Genomic DNA, 22,418 nt, shown 5'->3' with positions numbered 1-22,418 from the left:
TCAGTATATTTTAAGCGAAACAAGAGCAGAGGTTTTTTTTTGTTTGTTTGTTTTTTTCCTGTTTAATCTGCAGAGCTTAGTATAATGCCTTCCACATGGTAGCCAATCAATATGTATTTGTTCGGTGTTGCAGGAAGTCAGGGACCCCAAACAGAGGGACCAGCTGAAGCCAAGGCAGAAGAACATAAATTGTGAAGATTTCATGGACATTTATTAGTTCCCCAAATTAATACTTTTATAATTTCTTATGCCTGTCTTTACTGCAGTCTCTGAACATAAATTGTGAAGATTTCATGGACACTTATCACTTCCTCAATCAATACCCTTGTGATTTCCTATGCCTGTCTTTACTTTGATCTCTTAATCCCATCATCTTCATAAGCTGAGGAGGATGTATGTCGCCTCAGGACCCTGTGATGATTGCATTAACTGCACAAATTGTTTGCAGAGCATGTGTGTTTGAACAATATGAAATCTGGGCACCTTGAAAAAAGAACAGGATAACAGCAATGTTCAGGGAACAAGGAAGATAACCTTAAACTCTGACTGCTAGAGAGCCGGGCAGAAGAGAGCCATATTTCTCTTCTTTCAAAAGCAAATAGGAGACCTATCACTGAATTCTTTTTCTCAGCAAGGAACATCCCTGAGAAAGAGAATGCATCCCTGAGGGGAGGCCTCTAAAATGGCTACTTTGTGGGCGGCTGTCTTTTATGGTCATAGACAAAGGGATGAAATAAATCCTGGTCTCCCATAGCGCTCCCAGGCTTATTAGGACAAGGGAATTCCCACCTAATAAATTTTGGTCAGACCAATTGTCTCCTCTCAAATGCTGTCTCCTGATAAGATATTATCAATGATAATGTGTACCCGAAACTTCATTAGCAATTTTAATTTCAGCCCGTCCTGTGATCTCACTCTGTCTCCATTTGCTTTGTGATATTTTATTACCTTGTGAAGCATGTGATCTTTGTAACCCACACCCTATTTGTACACTCCCTCCCCTTTTGAAAATCGCTAATAAAACTTGCTGGTTTTACGGCTCAGGGAGCATCACGGAACCTGCTGACATGTGATGCCTCCCCCAGACACCCAGCTTTAAAATTTCTCTCTTTGTACTCTTTCCCTTTATTTCTCAGACCAACTGACACTTAGGGAAATAGAAAAGAACCCATGTGAATTATCAGGGGTGAGTTTCCCCCAGTAGTTCAGTGTATAAGTGATTGTTAAAATATGCAGCCCTTTATATCCCAAAAGTACTAATATATTTTATTTCTATCTCCTCCTTGAGACAGATTCAACTAGCCTATCAAAAAGCTTGGATGCAGTTCCTTCTTGTAAAAGAGCAAGGGAACTTAAAAAAGATCACTGTGAAAAACTTACAGCAGAAATTGAACGAATGAAAAATAAGTTTTGTGTACTAAAAAAGGAACTATCAGAAACAAAAGAAATAAACTCACAGTTAGAAAATCAAATAGTTAAATTGAAACAAGAGCTCTGCAGTGTGAGGTATGACATCCTAGTTTTAAATGAATATTTCAACTATTTATACTAAAATTATGTAGGATACTTTTTGTAATAGCTGACTTACCTTCTGAGGTTTAACTGGAGAAAAAAATCTCTGTCTTGTAGAGTGTCAAATTCTTTTAAATAATACAAGTTCTTAAATGTGAATATTTCTGCTGATAATTAAATGCATATTTATTTAAATCACAATTTTAATGGCTATATAGAAGGCCATTATTTGGAAATCCTTACTTAACTTACTTAACAAATTAATTTTTTTGATTTTTAAATTTCTGTATTATAAGTGATGCAAGGCATAACTGCATGCAAATATTTTTCTACCTTTCTAATTATTGACTTGGAATAAATTCTTCAATATAAAAATATTTGGCTAAATTATAAGAAGTTTTTAAGAAGTTATTTGTTCATTGCTTCTAAATTATTCTCAAGAAAATTTATATTCATTTACAGCTCAACAAACAGAGTGTGAAATGGCCCTTCTTTTCTCCCCCAAAATCAATTTCTTTTAATTATACACGTTTAATGTGCATGGAATGTAGAGAAAATACAGAATAATTTCTTAGTTTATTCAACATCTCTTGCTCTCCTACATAAATAAAATTAATTCAGAGTTCTATGTTAAATGCATATTATTTTTATTCTTTAAGTATTATATTCTGTCTTGTGATAAAAGAGATTTAAAATTTGTTGATAAAATATATAATAATCAACAAGATACATTTAAAGCATTACTCAAAAAAGAAGCAAAAGATATATGGGATAACAGATATTAGACTATTTAACCTAATCTGAGATTTTAATATTAAAATTATTTTTAGGGATACTTGCCATATTTTATAAGTATGAATATTTATGTCTAATAAATCAGTAAATTGTTCATAAAAACTAACCAGTTAACTTTAATCAGTCACTTTAATCAGTTAACTCTAAATGATCTGTCCTCATTGAGGAGTAATTTTGACTGTGTAAGATTTTTAAAAAGTAATTTTCAAATTATGAATTTGCTGGATAGCTTCCAGTATTCTTTTCCATAACAGTCATTGCTAGTTACAGAAACAGTCGTTAATAGTATGAGAAACTTTCTAACTAGAAGATGTTCTTTCCTCACTATTTTTCAAGTATGTATGTCATTTGGAAGAGGTTCGAGTAATAAATACCTGAGAACTAGAAAGAAAAAAAAATTCAAGAATATAGGAATTTTATTGGAATAATAAACCAATGTAGTAATAAATGTATCTCACAGTGAATTCTATTTTCTAACAAAATGAATTTTAAGATAAGTATGTTTAATGGCAGATTGACTTCAAACCAAGAAGAAGAGAAGAGAAGAAACGCCAATATATTAAATGAAAAACTTAGGAAAGAATTAGGAAGAATCGAAGAGCAACTTAGGAAAGAGTTAGAAGTGAAACAAGAACTTGTACAGGCTCTCAGAATACAAGATATGGAAGTGAAGAGTGTAAGAAGTAATTTGAGTCAGGTAAATCAATCTCTGATAAAAATTTTATATTTCTAACTTTATTTCCCTCTGATTTAGTATGAATTATTCAGGTCTAAATCAGACAAAAATGTTATCTTAAAATTATCACTTTTGTAGCTACGGTTATTTGTTATAAATTATGACATCCATGTAGTATCTTATTTCAGTACAAAGAGCTTTTGAAAACAATGATTATCCCTACCATATACTTAGTGATAATTTATTAGTACGTAGTTTTTTCCTAGCAACATAGTTAACATTTAATACTGACTCAAACATTATGAAGAGGAAGCAAAAGTTATTGTCATAGTAAACAAGCTCATGGTTTTCTATGTAGGGCTCTCTAGATTTTATCATCTTTCTTTTGTTTTTGAAATTGAAGACTTCTTTTATATTTACATATTTACCCAGTAGAATTAACTGAGATTTGGTGGAGAGGTCCTGGATGTAGACTCATAAGACTGGGAGAAAATCCTAAAACTTGTTTATATTTTTAATCTTTTCCTTTCAGAATTGTGATAACTAAAAGTGCTTGTTACAATGTCTCAATTTATCAAAAATTCATAAATATAATTCTTAAAATTAACTATATATTTTTAAAAAATAGAATATCTAGAGAATATTCTCAGGAAAAAGGAACTGAAGGAACTTTGGGAAATTTTATCTGTCTAAATATATGCAGCACTAAGGCTCTTAGTATGGGATCTTGTATAAGTTAGACATCAGAGTGTAAACCCAGTTTTTGTAGGCAGTCAAATTGATTAATCTTTAATTTTATGCTGTTGAGTTTGTTGTAATTCAGGGAACATTTTTTTTTTTTTTTTTCAATTCTGAGGCTCTTAAAAATTCTCTAGTCATTTATTTTGTACTTTCATGAATTCATTGTCTTCAAATAAATGTTTGAACTTTGGGGAATTTATGCTCTATAGCATTTGAAGTTTTGACTCAATGGTTCTTCAACTGATACCTACTTATAAAAACTCATTGTATAAATGTATAAGTTATTCTTTAGTTTCAGAGGAACTATGTTATGCCATTTTGACTGCTAGCTAAAAGTTTATTTTGTTTTATTTAGGTTTCTCACACTCATGAAAATGAAAATTATCTCCTACATGAAAATCGCATGTTGAAAAAGGAAATTGCCATGCTAAAACTGGAAATAGCCAAACTAAAACACCAACACCAGGAGAAGGAAAATAAATACTTTAAGGACATTAAGATTTTAAAAGAAAAGAATGCTGAACTTCAAATGACTCTAAAACTGAAAGAGGAATTCCTCTAGCACTGCTGGGTTAGGGTCTCCCTGAGCTGGTCTCAGCAACTTTTCATAACATTAATATGTGTATGATTTTATAATCTCTATTTCCTTCACTTTAAGTTTCATAAAGGCAAGAATGACATCTATTTAGTTTTTCCTGTATTATTATTACATCTATTATTTTATCTGGACATAAAAGGCACACATAATTTATAGGATACTGTAAAATAAAGTAAATTATGCAAAATTTTACTGATGTAGTCAATTAAATGATGTTAAAATATTTAAAAGAATTTTATAATGGAATAGAAAAATGTATGTGTTAAAAATAAAAAGAACTGAAAATTCTGTATTTGGTATATAGGCAATTATATAGAAGAAAACAAAAACAAAACCACAGACTATGCACTAAAATGCTTGAAAAATACTTTATCACTTTTTCATTTATGAAGCTCAGTTTTGATAGACACAAAATTCTTGGCTGGATTTTATAAGGTTCCAAGCTAAAAGCAGGAGGATCCCAATCCCTCTGGTTTGTAAGGTTTTTGCTGAGACATTAGCTGTTAGTCTGACAGGTTTTTTGTTGTTGTTGTTTTTTGTTTTTTTGTTTTTTTTTTAATAGGTTACCTGATACTCTGTCTCACAGCTCTTAAAATTCTCTCCTTCACATTGACTTTTTTCAGACAAACAAGTGCTGGGGGAATTTGCCACTTCCAAACCAGCACTACAAGAAATGCTAAAGGGAGTTCTAAATTTTAAAACAAAAGCTTGCTATACAGCAAAATAGAACCTCCTTAAAGCATAAAACTATCAGGGCCTATAAAACAATAACACAATGAAAAATATAAAGTGTCTAAGTAACAACAGGATTAATTGAATAGTACCTCACATCTTAACATTAACATTGAATGTAAATGGCCTAAATGCTCCAAGTAAAAGAATATAGAATGACAGAATGTATAAAAATCCACCAACCACATATTCGCTGTCTTCAAGAGAGTCACCTAACACATAAGGACTCATGAAACTTAAGGTAAAAAGGTGGAAAATGATATTGCACAAAAATGAAAACTAAAAGCAAGCAGGAGTAGCTATTCTTATATCAAACAAAACAAACCTTAAAGCTACAAAGCTTTGTTGCTGTACAGTCTGTATCCTTTTTAATATTTAAAAAAAGACAAAGAAGGATACTATATAATGATAAAAGGATTAATCCAACAGGAAGGTCAGTTTCCTTTTTTGTCTTAAAAAAAGACAAAGAAGAATACTGTATAATGATAAAGGATTAGTCCAACAAGAAAATATTACAATCCCAAATTTATAGGCATCTAACACTGGAGCTCCCAGATTTATAAAACAATTCTTATTAATGAGAAGTGATAACATGGCTAGCAGCCCTCACTCTTTTTTTTTGTTTGTTTGTTTGTTTGTTTGTTTTTGAGACAGTCTCTCTCTGTCACCCAGGCTGGAGTGCAGTGGCCGGATCTCAGCTCACTGCAAGCTCCACCTCCTGGGTTTACACCATTCTCCTGCCTCAGCCTCCCGAGTAGCTGGGACTACAGGCGCCTGCCACCTTGCCTGGCTATTTTTTTGTATTTTTTAGTAAACACGGGGTTTCACTGTGTTAGCCGGGATGGTCTTGATCTTCTGACCTCATGATCCGCCCATCTCAGCCTCCCAAAGTGCTGGGATTACAGGCTTGAGCCACCGCGCCTGGCCCCTCACTCACTCTTGGTACCTCCTTGGCCTCAGGGTCCACTCTGGCCATGCTTGAGGAACCCTTCAGCCTGCCACTGCACTATGAGCCCTCTCTGGGGCTGGCCAAGGCGAGCTGGCTCCCTCTGCTTGCAAGGAGCTGTGGAGGGAGAGGCACTGGCAGGAGTCGGGGCTGCAGGTGGCACTCGTGGGCTGGCGCAGGTTCTGGGTGGGTAGGGGCTCTGCGTGCCCTGCATTTGGTGTGGCCAGCCAGTGCCTGCTGGGCTTGACTGGGGGCAAGCTCCCTCTCGGCTGCCAGAGTTCCTGGGCTAGGTGCCACAGTCCCGTGGTGAGTACCATTGAGAGGTAAAGCCAGCTGGGCTTCTGGGTCTAGTGGGGACCTGGAGAACTTTTCTGTCTAGCTAAAGGTTTGTAAATGTACCAATCAGCACTCTCTGTCTAGCTAAAGGTTTCTAAACTCACCAATCAGCACTCTGTGTCTAGCTAATCTGGTGGGGGACTTGGAGAACTTTTGTGTCTAGCTAAAGGATTATAAACACACCAATCAGCATTCTGTGTCTAGCTAAAGGATTGTAAATGCACAAATCAACACTCTGTCAAAAAGAACCAATCAACTCTGTAAAATGGACCAATCAGCTCTCTCTAAAATGGACCAATCAGCAGGATATGGGTGGGGACAGTTAAGGGAATAAAAGCAGGCCACCTGAGCTAACAGGGGCAACCCACTCAGGTTTCTTTCCATGCTGCGGAAGCTTTATTCTTTCGCTCTTTGCGATAAATCTTGCTGCTGCGCACTCTTTAGGTCCATGACCTCTTTATGAGCTGTAATACTCAAGGTGAAGGTCTGCAGCTTCACTTCTGAAGCCAGTGAGATCACGAACCAACCGGGAAGAATGAACAACTACAGACGTACCACCTTTATGAGCTATAACATTCACTGTGAAGGTGTGCAGCTTAACTCCTGAAGCCAGGGAGACCACGAACCCACCGGAAGGAATGAATAACTCCAGATGCGCTGCCTTTAAGAGCTGTAACATTCACCGCAAAGGTCTGCAGCTTCACTCCTGAAGTCAGTGAGACCATGAACCCACCAGACGGAAGAAACTCCAGACACATCTGAACATCTGAAGGAACAAACTCCAGACACACCATCTTTAAGAACTGTAACACTCACTGCGAGGGTCCGTGGCTTCATTCTTGAAGTCAGCGAGACTAATAACCCACCAATTGTGGACACACACCTGAGAACTCAGAAAAACAGCAACACAGTAATAATGGGGAACTTTAATACTTTACTGACAGCACTACACAAATCATCAAAACATAAAGTAAAGAAGAAGCTATGAATTTAAATTACACTCTAGAACAAATACACCTAACAGGCATTCACAGAACGTTCTTCTCCCAAACTGCAGAATATGCATTCTTCTCTTCAGCACATAGAAAATTCTTCAAGATATACCGTATAATAGGCCACAAAAAAACAAGTCTCAATAAATTTAGAGAAATCAAAATCATATCAAGAATTTTCTCAGATCACAGTGAAATAAAACTGGAAATTACCTTCAAAAGGAACCCTTAAAACTCTAAAAATAAATGAAAATTCAACAATCTTCTCTTGATTAATGTTTGAGTTAAAAATTAAATCAAGATGGAAATTTAACAATTATTTAAAATGAACAATAATAATGACACAAATTATCCAAACATCTGGGATACTGCAAAAATGGTGCTAAGAGAAAAGTTTATAGCATTAAATGCCTACACCAAAAAGTCTGAAAGAGCACAAATAGACAGTTAAGGTCACACTTCAAGAAACTAGAGAAACAAGAACAAAGTACACCCAAACAAAGCAGAAAGCAAGAAACAACAAAAGTAAGAGCAGAACTGAAGGACATTGAAACAAAAAATGGAAAAGATAAATGAAACAAAAAGCTATTTTTTTTGAAAAGATAAAATTGGGACCCCATTTGAAGATTAGTCAAGAAAAGAGAAAATCTAAATAAGCTCAGATAGAAATAAAACTGGACATATTACAATCAATAACACAAAAATTATAAAAAATTATTCAAGGCTACTATGAGCACTTTTACATGTACAGACTAGGAAATCTAGAGAAAATTGACAGATCTTTGAAAACATACAACCCTCTTAAATCAGTAAGAAATAGAAACCATGAAGAACCCAATAACAAGCAGCAAGATGGAACTGGTAATAAAAAGAAAGTTGCCAACAACCAGAAAGGCTAAAACCAGAGGGATTCACAGCTGAATTCAATTAGACATTCAATGAAGAATTGGTACTATTTCTACTAATACTATTCCAAAAAATAAAGAGGAAATGTTTACTAAACTATTCTATGCAGCCAGTATCATACTAATAGCAAAACCAGCAAAGGCTACAACAAAAACGGACATCTACAGACCAATGTCCCTGATGAACATATATGCAAAACTTCTCAACAATATACAGCTAACTGAATTCAACAGTACATCCAAAAGATAATACATCATGACAAAGTAGGTTTTATCCTAGGGATGCAGGGACGGTTTAACATATGCAAGTCAATATGATACGTCTTATGAACAGAATTTTTTTAAAAGTATGATCTTCTCGAAAATGCAGAAAAAGTATTTGATAAAATCCAGAATTATATTATGATAAATTTCCTCAACAAAATAGGCATAGAAGGCACTTACTTCAAACAAATAAAAGCCATTTATGACAAACCCACTGCCAACATCATACTAAATAAGAAAATTTGAAAACATTCCCCTTGAGAACTGCAACAAGACAAGGATGCCCACTTTTATCACTTACATTCAGCAGAGTAGTGGAAGTCCTGGCCAGAGCAATCAAACAAGAGAAATACATAAAGGGCATCCAACCTGGAAAAGAGGAATCAAACTGTTTCTGTTCACTGGTGGTATGATCGTATACTTAAAATACTCAAAAGGCTTATCTAAAAAGCCTCCAGATTTTATAAACAGATTTAGTAAAGTCTTAGGATACAAAATCAATGTAAACAAATTAGTAGCACTGCTATACACCAAAAACAATGAAGCTGAGAATCAAATTAAGAACTCAATCTGTTTTACAATAGCTGCAAAAATAAATAAATGAATAAATAAATAAAATACTTAGAAATATATTTAACAAAAAAAGTGAAAGAGCTCTCTACAAGGAAAATTACAAAACACTGCTGAAAAAAATCATGGATGACCCAAACAAGTGGAAACATATTTCATGCTCATAGATTGTGACATGGTTAAGTTTGTGTCCTTACACTAACCTCATTTTTAATTATAATTCCCATAATCCCCGTTTGTCAAGAAAGAGACGAGGTGGAGGTAATTGGATCATGGGGGTGATTTCCCCCATGCTATTTTTGTGGTAGTAAATTCTTATAAATCTGATGGTTTTATAAGAGTTTGATAGTTCCTCCTGTGTTCATTCTCCCTCCTGCTGCCAAGTGAAGAAGGTGCCTTGCTTGCTTCCCCTTTACCTTCCACCATAATTGTAAGTTTCGTGAGTTCTCCCAAGCCCTGTGGAACTGTGAGTCAATTAAATCTCTTTCCATTATGTTTTATTATATATATAAATATTTTTATATAACATATATGTAAAATATATAAATAAATAATATATATATATTTCCAGTCTTGGACACTTCTTTACAGCATATGAAAATAGGCTAATAGATATTAAAAATTATTGTGAAAAATGACCATACTGCCCAAAGCAATCTATAGATTCAATGTAATTTTTATCAAAATACCATCATTTTTATTCACAGAACTGGAAAAAAAAAACTCTTCTAAATTTCATATGGAACCCATAAAGAGCCTTCAGAGCCAAAGCTATACTAAGCAAAAACAACAAATCTGGAGTCATCACATTACCTGACTTCAAATTATACTACAAGGCTCTAGTTACCAAAGCAGCATGGTACTCGTATAAAAATAGGCATGCAGACCAACAGAACAGAATAGACAAACTCTGAAATAAAACCAAATACAGCCAACTGATCTTTGACAAAGCACACAAGAACATAAAATGACACCCTATTCATCAAATGGTGCTTGAATAACTGTCAAGCCACATATGGAAGAATGAAACTAAATCTTCAGCTCTCACCTTATACAAAAATTAACTTCTGATGGATCAAAGTCTGAAATCTGAGACTAGAAACCATATAAATTCTAGAAGATAACATCAGAAAACCTCTTCCAGACACTGGCGTAGAAAAAGAATTCATGGCTTAGATCTCATATGCAAATAAAACAAAAATAAATCAATAAATGTGACCTAATCAAATGAAAAAGCTTCTGCATAGCAAATAATAACAATCAGCCGAGTAAACAGACAACCCACAGAGACAAAAATGTGCATGCAAACTATGCATATCAGAAAGAATTAATATCCAATAACTACAAGCAACTCAGGCAAATTGGCCAGAAAAAAACAAAGAATCCCATCAAATGTGGGCAAAGGACATGAATAGAAAAATTTTTAAAGAAAATATACAAACAGCCAACAAACATGAAAAAATGCTGAACATCACTAATTATCAGAGAAACGAAAATTAGAACTACAGTGAGATACCCCCTTACTCCTGCATAAATGACTATAATTAAAAAGTCACAAAAAAAGATATTGGCATAGATGTGATCAAAATGGAACACTTTTGCACTGCTGGTGAGAACGTAAGTTAGTACAACCACTATGAAAAGCAGTATGTGTATTCCTTAAAGAACTAAAAGTAGAACTACCGTTCAATTTAGCAATCATACCTCTGGATATCTACCACCACACCCCCTTTAAAATAAAAGTCTTAAAAAAATAAGTCATTTTATGAAAAAGACATATGAACAAGTATTTTATAGCAGCACAATTCACAATTACAAAGATACAGAATTAACCTAAGTGCCCATTGTCCAAGGAGCAGATAAAGAAAATGTGATATATATGCACCATGAAATATGACTCCCCCTAAAAATGGAGCAAAATGATGTCCTTTGCAGCAACTTAAATGGAGTTAGAGGAAATTATTCTAAGTGAAGAAACTCAATAATAAAAAAACAAATATTGTATGTTTTCACTTATAAGGGGGAGCTAAGCTATGAGAATGCAAATGCATAAGAATAACATTAACATAAGGGACTTATATTATTCTAATATCTAGAATCTACAAGGAACTCAAATCAGCAAGAAAAAGTGAATAATTCCATCAGAAAGTACGCAAAGTTCATGAATAGACAATTATCAAACAATGATACACAGTCAAAAACATACGAAAAATACTAAACATCACTAATTTTAACTCAAGACAGAAGGTTGGGAGGGGGTGATAATTTAAAAAACATATTGGGTACAGTGTACACTGCTCAGGTGATGCGTGCACAAAAATCTAAGAAATCACCACTAAAAAACTTACCCATGAACCAAAAACCACCTGTACCCCAAAAATCATTGAAGTAAAAATAAAACTATTTAAATAAATATAAAAGGAATGGAAATATACCAATATATCAACAATATTTCTGGATGATTTTCCATGTATTTCAAATGTTTAATAATGAGTATTTGTTATTTTATAGAACACATCCAAAGAAGCAATACATAATGAGTAAAATTTTTCATCTTCATGTAGATATAGAGCTACATAAAAAATAGTTAATGCTACCCTGAGGAGACTTAGAAACACCTGTATTCTATTGAGATGACTGAGTCTCAAGAAACTTCAATTTTCTTTTGCTCTTTCTTAGTAATGAATGCATCCATCATATGGAAATGTATCCCACAGTCTAGAAAGAAAAAGTCAATGACAAAGGTTGGAATCTTGTGTTTATTCACTAGCTGCCACAGGGAATGGGGCATTAAAGCAAATTAACAACATAAAAATGTTTGTTATGGGATATTTTTGTCTATTTATTTTAAAGTTGCTTAGATTTAAACTTTGTATTTTTTGTTTTTCTTTTCACACATAATGTTTTACATATGTATGGGATACATGTGAGTATTTATTACATGCAGAGAATGTGTAATGACCAAGTCAAGGTATATAGGATATCATTTTGAATATATATAATTTCTATGTGATGAGAACATTTCCATACCTCTCTTTTAGCTACTTTGTAATATAAAATATATTGTTAACACAAGTCACACTAGCCTTCCACTGGACATTAAAACTTACTTTTTTCTATGTCAGTGTGTTTTTCCCATTTGCTAGTCTCTGTTTATTTTATTTTCCTCTCCCAGCCTTCCACACTTCCCAGACTCTGGTATCTATCAGTCTATTCTCTATCTCCGTGGGACCAAGTTTTTAGCTCTTATGTATGAGTTGAGGACATGTGGTATTTGAATCCTGTGCCTTGCTTATTTCACTCAATGTAGTCACCTCCAGTTGCAAATGACTTAATTTTATTCTTTGTTATAGCTGATATTCCATTGTGTGTGTGAGTGAGTACTACATCTTCTGTATCCATTGGCTCATTGAAGAAACAATGGTTGATTTTGTGTCTTTTCGATTGTGAATAATGCTGTGATACACATGTGAGTGCATGGATCCCTTTGATATACTGATTTAGTTTCCTTTGAGTAAATACCCAATAGTGGGGTCCTGAATCATCTGGAACTTCTATTTTTACTTTTTGGAGAAATATCTATACTGTTTTCTATACTGGTTGTACTAATTTACATTCCCACCAACAGCATATAAACATTAATTTTTATCATATTCTCAACAGTGTCTATTATTTTTTGTCTTTTTAATCATAGCCATTCTAACTGAGGTAAGATGATGCCTCATTGTGCTTCTGATTTGCATTTCCCAGAGAATGTTCAGCATTTTTTCATGGACCTGTTTTTCATCAATGTGTCATCACTTGAGATATATCCATTCATGTCCTTTGACCACTTTTTTAATGAGTCTTTTATTATTATTCTTGAGTTGCTTGAGTTTCTTATATATTCTAAATATTGGTTGTCAGTTGAACACTTTTCAGTATATTCTATGCAACAGTTTGTCTCTTTGGTGTTTTGATTATTTCTTTTGCAGTGCAGAAGCTTTTTCGTTTATTATGGTTTCATTTTTTTTTATTTTGCTTTTAGTTGACTGTGGTTTTGAATTCTTAACCAAAAAATCTTTGCCCGGACCAATGTTCTGATTTTTATAATGTTTTCTTCTTGTAGTTTTATACTATTAGGTCTTATGTTTAAGTCATTAATCCATCTTGGGTTGACTTTTGTGTATTGTGAGAGATACAGTTTCAATCTTTTGCATATGGATATTCAATTTTCCCAACACCATTTTTTGAAGAAGGTATTCTTTCCCCAGTGTACATTCTAGCTGCCTTTGTTGAAAATCAATTGGTTATACAAACAGAAGTGTATTGCTGGGTTCTCCATTTTCTTCCATTGGTTTTGCTCAGGATTAATTTGGCTATTGTAGTTCTTTCTAGGTTTCATACAAATGATAGATTTCTGGTTTTTTTATTTCTATAAAAATGATGTTATTTTGGTAGCAACTGCATTGACTCTAGATTTCTTTGGATAATGTAATCATTTTATGATAGTAATTTTTTCTATCCATGAGCATGAGATTTCTTTAAATTTGTTTGTGTCCTCTTCAATTTCTTTCATCAGTGTTCTGTAGTTATCTTCGCAAACATTTTTCATGTCTTGGTTAAATTTACTCGTTGGTAATTTATATAGCTATTGTAAACAGGATTGCCTTCCAGCTTCATTTTTTGACTATTTTATTGTCAATGTGTTGAAACACTACTGATTTTTGTGTGTTAATTATTTTTTTTTAGATGGAGTCTTGCTCTTTCGCTCAGGCTGAAGTGCAATGGCATGATCTCAGCTCACTGCAACCTCTGCCTTCTGGGTTCAAGCGATTCTCTTGCCTCTGTCTCCAGACTAGCTGGGACTACAGGCGCATGCCACCACGGGCTAGTTTTTTCACTTTTAGTAGATACAGGGTCTCACCATGTTGTCCAGGCTGTTCTCGAACTCCTGGCCTCAGGAGAGTCACCTGCCTTGGCCTCCCAAAGTGCTAGGAATTCAGGCATGAACCACAGCACCTGGCCTTGTTTATGAGTTCTTACAGTCTTTTATTGGGGTCTTTTTTAGGTTTTTCTATATAAAAAATTATGTCATCTGCAAAGTGGACAATTTAACTTCCTTTTGCAAGTCAATTTGGATGTCTGTTTTTGTTTTTGTTTTCTCTTGCCAGATTACTGATTAGGACTTTCATGTTCAATAAGATTTGTGAAAGTGAACATTCTTGTTTTGTTCGGTGTCTTAGAGAAAAAGCTTTCAGCTTTTGTCTGTTCAGTATATTGTTAGCTTTGGGTTTGTCACATATGACCTTTACTATTTTACAGAATGATCTTTCTATGTCTAGTTTGTTGAGAGTTTTTAATATGAACACATGTTAAATTTTATCAATTACTTTTTCTACATCTATTGACCTAGTTATATGGGTTTTGTCCTTCATTCTACTGAGGCAATGTATTCAGTGTATTGATATGTGTATGCAAGCATCCTTGAATTTTGGTATAAATTTCGCTTGATCATGGTGCATTACCTTTTGATGTGCTGTAGCATTTGGTTTGCTAACATTTTATTAAAGATTGTGGCATCTATGTTTATTACAGATATTGGCCCATAGTTTTGTGTTGTTGGTGGTGGATCCTTGTCTTGTTTGGTATTGTGTCCTCACAAAATAAGTTTGGAAGCATTCCTTTCTCTTATGTGTTTTTGAAATAGTTTGAGGAGGATTGGTGTTCATTCTTTTTTTATACATTTGGAAGAATTCAGCAGTTATTCCACCTGATTTTGTCTCTTTTTTTGTTGGGAGACTTTTTTTTTACTGACTCAGTCTCATTATTCATTGATCAGTTCAGTTTTTCTACTTCTGATTCAGTCTGGATAGGTTATGTGTTTATAGAAATTCAATCATTTCCTCTATGTTTCCTGTTTGTTAGCATTTATAATATTCTCTGATTATCTTTGGTATTTCTGTGATATCAATTGTAATGTCTGTTCTTTTATTTTGCTGATTTGTTTCTTATCTCTTTTCTTGGTTAGTCAAGCTAGCAGTTTATCAATATTGGTTATATTTTTGAATAACATATCACTTCATTGACCTTTGTATTTCTTTCCTTAGTCTCTCTTTAGTTTTTCTCCGATCTTTATTATTTCTTTCATCCTGCAAATTTTGGGTTTGCTGTGTCCTTGCTTCTTCACTTCCTTGAGGTGCATTGTTAGATTGTTTATATGAAATCTTTCTGCTTTCTGGTGTAGATGTTTATTGCTATTGCCTACCTGTTCTTAATGTGTTTGCTGTATAGTATAGATTTTGATATGTCGTGTTTTCATTTTCACTTCTTTCAATAGTTAAAAACATGTCCATCTTGAAAACCAAACACTGCATGTTCTCACTCATAGTGTGTGATAGATATACAGTTGTTGTTACCATGGTAATGGCCAGTGTCATGTAGAAGATTATACCTCGCTATTCTCTTGCTCAATGGAATTCTTGCAGGGAATCAGCAAAAAGGGAAAAGCAGAAAAGGTAGGTAATATAATGGTCACATTGAAAGTAAGTCATTAACAATATCCACAGGATATTGACCTTCATCTAGAAACAAAGTCAGATACAGAAGTGGATACTTTAGCATTGCATTATTTTCCAGAATAGCAGTGACTGGTGGATTTCACAGTGGCTGCTACAGTTGTGTATCTAGTAACTGAAGTCTATTACAAGTTTATGAAGCCTACACAGGAAATGAATATCAGCTTAGTCTGGTGCCTGCTGGTTTTGTCTTTTGCAATCAAAGTTCTATTTTCATTAACTACACACTATATTAAAGTAGAATATGGTGGTGAAAAATCTATTTGTGTCACCTTTGGATTTTTTTTCTTTGACAAAGCAATGGTAGTGTTGATTGTAAGAGAAAATTATCTGGAATTTGGACTTGAAACAGGATTTACAAATTTTTCAGATAGTGTGATGCAGTTTCTTGAAAAGCAAGGTTTAGAATCTCAGAGTCCTGTTTCAAAACTTACTTTCAAATTTTTCCTGGCTATTTTCTGTTCACTCATTGGGGCTTTCTGGACATTTCCTGGATTACGATTGACTCAAATGCTTCTGGATGCCCTGAATTTGACAACAGAAAAAATTACACAAACATTACTTCATATCAACTTCTTGGCACATTTATTTTTGGTTTTGCTCTGGGTAAATCCAGTCACCAAAGACTACATTATGAACCCAACCTTGGGTGAAGAAAGTATCCCTTTAATGCCAGAAGCCACATTCGATACTCTGTGACTCTGGTTAATAATCCTGCTGTGTGCTTTGTGGTTGGCCATGATGTGTAGTCACCTGCAAGCTTATTTAAATTTAGCCCAAAAATGTGTGGATCAGATGAAGAAAGAAGCAGGGTGAATAAGTACAGTTGAGCTACAGAAAATGGTGGCTTGAGTCTTTTATCATCTTTGTGCCATTGCACTGCAGTATGTGGTGCCTCTGGTAATGCTATTTCACATAACTCTGCTTTTGGAAACACTAGGCAATCATTCCTGGGGTATTTATCCAGAATCTATCTCTACCTTACCAGTGGATAATAGTCTGCTCTACAATTTTGTTTACTCTGAATTACCGTCAGCTGAAGGGAAGATGAAGGTTACTGTTACACAAATAACAGTGACACTGAGCAGCTTAAAAATATTTTTACTGTTCTTCTTTTTTGAGGACTTCTGTCTTTTCTGACCTGGTGGATTGCTGCTTGCCTCTTTTCTACAAGCCTTTTTGGGCTTTTTTATCACCAATATCTGACTGTGGCATGAGTCTCAGTTAACAAAAAAACATATCAAAATCACACTTTAAATTCAAATATTTGTGTCCTTAAAGGGCTGATGAAAACCAGAAGAAAGTAAGTACAATGGGAAAAAAATCAGAATATCTTGTATTAAATGTTTCCTTTGTATTCTCAGGGTGAATTAATGTTATAATATTTAAAATTACAAAATAGATTGTTAACTGTTACAGTGTGGCATTGGAATTTTAACTCTCTGTATTTACTGGTATGAGAGGGCTATCTACAATGGTAATATTTCTGATTACCTTGGTTGACAGAAACCTCTAGCAGTCTTTGAAACATCTCAAATGACTCTAGTTATTGATTACTTTTAACGGTATTATGGTACTGTTGGTAGTCTTAGTGGCTGTCTATAGAACAATCTTCAAACTGAGCCATGCTTTAGGGGAGGGAAAGAGGCTAAAGTCTCTTCTGTTGGTAATGCATTAGTTACTCTTGAAACGATAAAATCCAACAGAAAGGAAGAGATAGCTACTGTATATTACAGTAAAGAAAACTGCAGTTATTTTAAATTTAATGGAGGTGAATATGGTTAATATCTACAACTACTTCTGTTTGAGAATAGGAAGAGTATTGTTTTAAAACATATTCTACCCAACTAGAGAATTCTTTTAAAATGATTGGCCATATGAACATTTGTAATCTTGCCATTAGGCTTGGACCTGCCATATTTTATTTTATTCTATGATCCTAAATAGTTCCTTTTAATAGTCTAAAAGTATTTATCAATACTGATCAGACTTAAATTACTTTGTAAACCTGCTGACTACCTGTATGTATTGTACATTTATTATATATTAAATATATAATATATTGAGATTATAAAAGATGGGAATATTGATTCCTTATAATATTTTAAGTTGCAGAATGTATGTTAAAAAGTGATTTGAATGAGATGATTTGTATCTAGAAATTTTATTTCCTTTTGGAATGAGATTAAAATACATTTTGAAAGTTCAAAAAAATGTCCATCTTAACTATTAATTCATCTAGTGGTCATTTGGGATTATGTTATTTAATTTTCATGTATTGATATAATTTCCAAAGATCCTCTTGGTGTAGATTTTTACTTGTATTTTATGGTGGTTTGAGTTATTTGCAATATATATTTTTTAAATTTGTTGTCATGTATAGCCTATTGTGTTTTATTTTTATTTATTTATTTATTTATTTATTTATTTTTTTGAGACAGAGTCTTGCACTGTCGCCCAGGCTGGAGTGCAGTGGCGTGATCTCAACTCACTGCAAGCTCCGCCACCTGGGTTCATACCAGTTCTCCTGCCTCATCCTCCTGAGTAGCTGAGACTACAGGTGCCGGCCACCACACCCAGCTAATTTTTTGTACTTTTAGTAGAGATGTGGTTTCACCGTGTTAGCCAGGATAGTCTCGATCTCCTGACCTCATGATCTGCCCACCTCAGCCTCCCAAAGTGCTAGGATTTCAGGCTTGAGCCACCGTGCTGGGCCAGCCTATTGTTTTTCAGATGTTGACATTTGTAGTCTGTTATGGAGAATATGCTAATAAAAAGAATGTTTATTCTACCTTTGTTGGATAAAATGTTTTGTAAATATCTATTAAAATCATTTGGCCTAAATTCCAGTTTAAATCCAATGTTTGTTTTTTTATCTACTGTTTTAATAATCTTTTTCATTCTGAGGTGGGGTGTTAAAGTTTCCCACAGTCATTGTATTGCAGTGTATTCCTCTCTTTAGATGTAGAAATATTTGCTTTATGAATCTGGGTACTCCAGTGTTTGGTGAATATATATACTCAGAATTTTTATATTCTAACTTAAATTCTGGTTTGTGTGGTATAAGTATAGACACTTCTGCTTACTTTTGGTTTCTTGTTGCATGAAATATGTTTTTTCATGCTTTTATTTTCTCATCTATATTTGTCTTAATAGGTAAGGTGCATTTCTTGTAGGCAGCCTGTAGTCAGACCATGTTTTCTAAGTTCATTCACACAGTCTATTATCTTAAGTGAATAATACAATGCATTTACATTCAAGGTTGTCTTTGATATCTAAGGTAGTGTTTCTGTTATTGTCTTAACTGTTTTATATATTCTTTGTTCCTTACTATTTATCTGACTTTGTCATTGCTCTTTGTTAGTTTTTTTATAGTGGTACCATGAGTTCTTGTTTTTCCTTTTTTGTGTATTTGCTTTACCAATGGGTTTTTTACTTTTATGTGTTTTCATGAAGGTTATCCTTTTGCTTCCAAGTTTAGAATTCATTTTGTAAATAACTTTCATCTTAATTTCTTTGTTGACTTCATGGTCATTCATGTTGTTTAAATTTCATTTATTTGTATCGTTTCCAGAATTTCTCTTGGTATTGGTTTCTAGTTTTGCTCCACTGTGGTCAGAGAAGATACTTAATCTGATTTTGGTATTTTAAAATTTGTTGAGACTTATTTTGTGGCCTAAAATATGGTCTATTTTGGACAATAATCCATGTACTGATGAGAAGAACGTATATTCTGCAGTTGTTGAGTAGAATGTTCTGTAAATATCTGTTAAGTCATTTGGTCTAAAGTCCAATTTTAGTCCAATGTTTGTTTCTTTTCTGTCTAGATAATTTGTCTAATGCTCTGAATGGTGTGTTGAATTTCCCAAGTATTATTGTATTGCTCCCTATCTCTCTGTTTATGACTAAATATTGGTTTTATAAATGTGGGTGATCCAGCATTTTGTAAATATAAACTTGTAATATACATGTTCTTAATGAATTGACCCCTTTATTAATATATAATAATCCTTTTGCATTTTCTTAACTGTTTTTGACTTAAGGTATGATTTATCTGATATAAGTGTAGCTTCTCGTTTTTGCTTTTAGTTTTCATTTGCATGGAATATCTTTTTCCACGCCTTTACTGGTAACATGACTTTCTTGGAAGCAGCATATAGCTCAAAAATATTTCTAAATGTATTCAGCCAGTCTATATATTTTTAAATGAATATTTAATCCATTTACAATCAAGGTTTACATTGATATCTGTGGTTTTGTTCCTGTTATGTTGTTGTTTTCTAGTTAATTTATAAATTATTTGAATTTTTCATTTTCTTTGACTGTCGTTGTTTGGTGGAGTTCTGTAGTAGAGTCCTATGATTTGTTTCTCTTCCTCCTTCGTGTGATTGCTTTATCAGTGAGTTTTATACTTTCGTGTGTTTTCCTGGTTGTAAATATTGTCTTTTTACTTCCATGTTTAGGAATCAGTTGAGCATTTTTTGTAGGACCAGTCTAGTGGTGGCAAATTTCTTCAGGATTTGCTTGTCTGGAAAAGATTGATTTATACTTTATTTATGAAGTTCAGCCTTGCTGAATGTAGAATTCTTAGCTGACTTTATTTTTCCTTTCAGCATTTTGAAAATGCCATCCCACTGTTTTCTGGCCTTTATGGTTTCTCCTGAGAAACCCACTGTTAGTCCGATGGGGTCTCCTTCATAGGTGAATAGATGCACTTTTCTTTCTGATTTTAGAATCTTTGCATTTACACCGATTTGAGACAGTCAGATTTTAATGTGCTGTGGTGAAGTCCTTTTTGCACTGCATTTGTTAGGGATCACTGAGCCTTCCATATCTGAATGTCTAAATATCTTGCTAAATGTGGAAAGATTTTATCTATTATTTCATTAATTAGGTTCTCTAGGCCTTTTGAATTCTCCTTACCTTGATAATACAATTCATAAATTGGTTTGCCCTATGTAGTCCCAAATGTCTCAGAGTTTCACTTATTTTAAAAATTCATTTTGCAAAATTTTGTCTTGATTATTTTAAAAGACCTATCTTCAACTCATAGAATTTTTTTTCTTTTCCTTGGTATAGCCTATTTTTTAACGTTTTAAATGTGTTTTGTGTTTCCTCCAATAATTTTTTTTCCTTCAGAATTTCTGGTTTTTATTTTCTTTTCTAAGATAGCTATTTCCTTTCTCATTTGTACCTTAAATTGATTTTCTGACTTTCTTTTATTGGTTTTCAGATTTCCCTTGCATCTCACTGAGCTTCTTTAAACTTAATGTTTTGTATTTTTTAGGGGTTGATGAATATGTTTGTTATCATGATAATGGTGAGGGTTTCGTGGGTATACATGTGTCAAAACTTAGCCAACTTTTACACTATAAACAGGTGCAGTTTATTGTATGGAAATTATACATCAATCAAAACGTTAAAATAGAGCCACAAACTCCTTTATATTTCTCTCAATATGAGATGGATTATAATTCTCTTCCCCTTGAGTGTGGATTGGCCATATATGTCAGTACAGAAAAATATTTCTGTACTGCAAAAGACACTGATAAAAGAATAAAAAGAAAAGGCACAGAATGGGAGAAAATAATTGCAAAACACATAACTGATAAGAGACTGGTATCCAAATATGCAAAAAATAAAAAAACACTTAAAACTCAAGAATAAAAAATAAACAACCCAGGTAGGTGCAGTGGCTCACGCCTATAATCCCAGCACCTTGGGAGGCCAAGGCGGGTGGATTGCTTGAGGCCAGGCTTGAGACTGGCCTGGCCATCATGGTGAAACCCCATCTCTACTAAAATTACAAAAATTAGTTGGGCATGATGGCACGCATCTGTAATTCCAGCTACATCGGGAGGCTGAGGCAGAAGAATCACTTGAACCCAGGAGGCAGAGGTTGCAGTGGGCCAAGATTGCACCACTGCACTCCAGCCTGGGTGATAGAGCGACATTCCACCTCAAAAAATAAAAAAGAAAGTACCAACTGTCATTAAGCTAATTCACTATGTCAAATAAAAAGTGAAGAGTGTCTCCTACAGAAAAACTTCTTCCTTTTAAAAGTAGTTTACGCATCACCTAAGGTCAGGAGTTGGAGAAGAGTCTGGCCAATGTGGTGAAACCGTCTCTACTAAAAATACAAAAATTAGCCGGGCGTGGTGGTGTACACCTGTAATCCCAGCTACTAGGGAGGCTGAGGCAGGAGAATCGCTTGAACCCTGGAGGTGGAGGTTGCAGTGACCCGAGATCACGCCACTGCACTCCAGCCTGGGCAACAGAGCAAGACTCCATCTCAAAAATAAAATAAAACAAAATTCAAGTAGTTTAATAATCTATTTTATAAAACCCAATTTCAGAGAATTGTCTTGAGAATTAAAACTGATAGTACATATGCTACATTTATTCACAAGTAAAGCTTCTTTTTTTTTTTTTTTTTTGAGACGGAGTCTGGCTCTGTCGCCCGGGCTGGAGTGCAGTGGCCGGATCTCAGCTCACTGCAAGCTCCGCCCCCCGGGTTTACGCCATTCTCCTGCCTCAGCCTCCCGAGTAGCTGGGACTACAGGCGCCCGCCGCCTCGCCCGGCTAGTTTTTTGTATTTTTTAGTAGAGACGGGGTTTCACCGTGTTCGCCAGGATGGTCTCAATCTCCTGACCTAGTGATCCGCCCGTCTCGGCCTCCCAAAGTGCTGGGATTACAGGCTTGAGCCACCGCGCCCGGCCGTAAAGCTTCTTTACTAGGAAATGCAACTCTAATAGGAGGGGAAAAGCTTTTCTCTATATTGATATTTTGAAGTG

The 22,418-nt window shown here is 34.3% G+C and overlaps 2 protein-coding genes and 1 pseudogene across 4 annotated transcripts in view; 2 read left to right on the top strand and 1 right to left on the bottom strand.

Moving 5' to 3' along the window:
• LOC135965068 (ankyrin repeat domain-containing protein 30B-like) overlaps positions 1–4,408 on the top strand; it is a 51,450-nt gene extending 47,042 nt beyond the window's left edge. The window contains exons 12-14 of the mRNA XM_065520550.2: positions 1,293–1,506; positions 2,821–3,004; positions 4,080–4,408. Of these exons, the coding sequence (XP_065376622.1) occupies positions 1,293–1,506; positions 2,821–3,004; positions 4,080–4,286 (605 nt within the window). The 3' untranslated portion in view covers positions 4,287–4,408. The remainder of the gene's footprint in view (positions 1–1,292; positions 1,507–2,820; positions 3,005–4,079) is intronic.
• A 710-nt stretch (positions 4,409–5,118) lies between these two features.
• Positions 5,119–22,418, bottom strand: part of LOC102142087 (X-linked retinitis pigmentosa GTPase regulator) — a 39,315-nt gene continuing 22,015 nt past the window's right edge. For 2 of the 3 annotated variants that reach the window (XM_074000716.1, XM_074000719.1), the window contains 2 exons: positions 8,799–8,866; positions 5,119–7,219 (listed from right to left, as the gene is read on the bottom strand). In XM_074000716.1, coding sequence (XP_073856817.1) covers positions 7,133–7,219; positions 8,799–8,866 — 155 coding nt within the window. In that variant the 3' untranslated portion in view covers positions 5,119–7,132. The remainder of the gene's footprint in view (positions 7,220–8,798; positions 8,867–22,418) is intronic. The other variant, XM_074000720.1, reaches the window with a different exon arrangement.
• Positions 15,663–16,927, top strand: LOC141407596 (transmembrane protein 161B pseudogene; annotated as a pseudogene).

This window comes from Macaca fascicularis, chromosome 9 (genome assembly GCF_037993035.2).
Source record: "Macaca fascicularis isolate 582-1 chromosome 9, T2T-MFA8v1.1".
Lineage (NCBI taxonomy): Eukaryota > Metazoa > Chordata > Mammalia > Primates > Cercopithecidae > Macaca > Macaca fascicularis.
The sequence above is the reverse complement of the archived record's forward strand: the minus strand, read 5'-3'. Positions and strand labels throughout refer to the sequence as shown.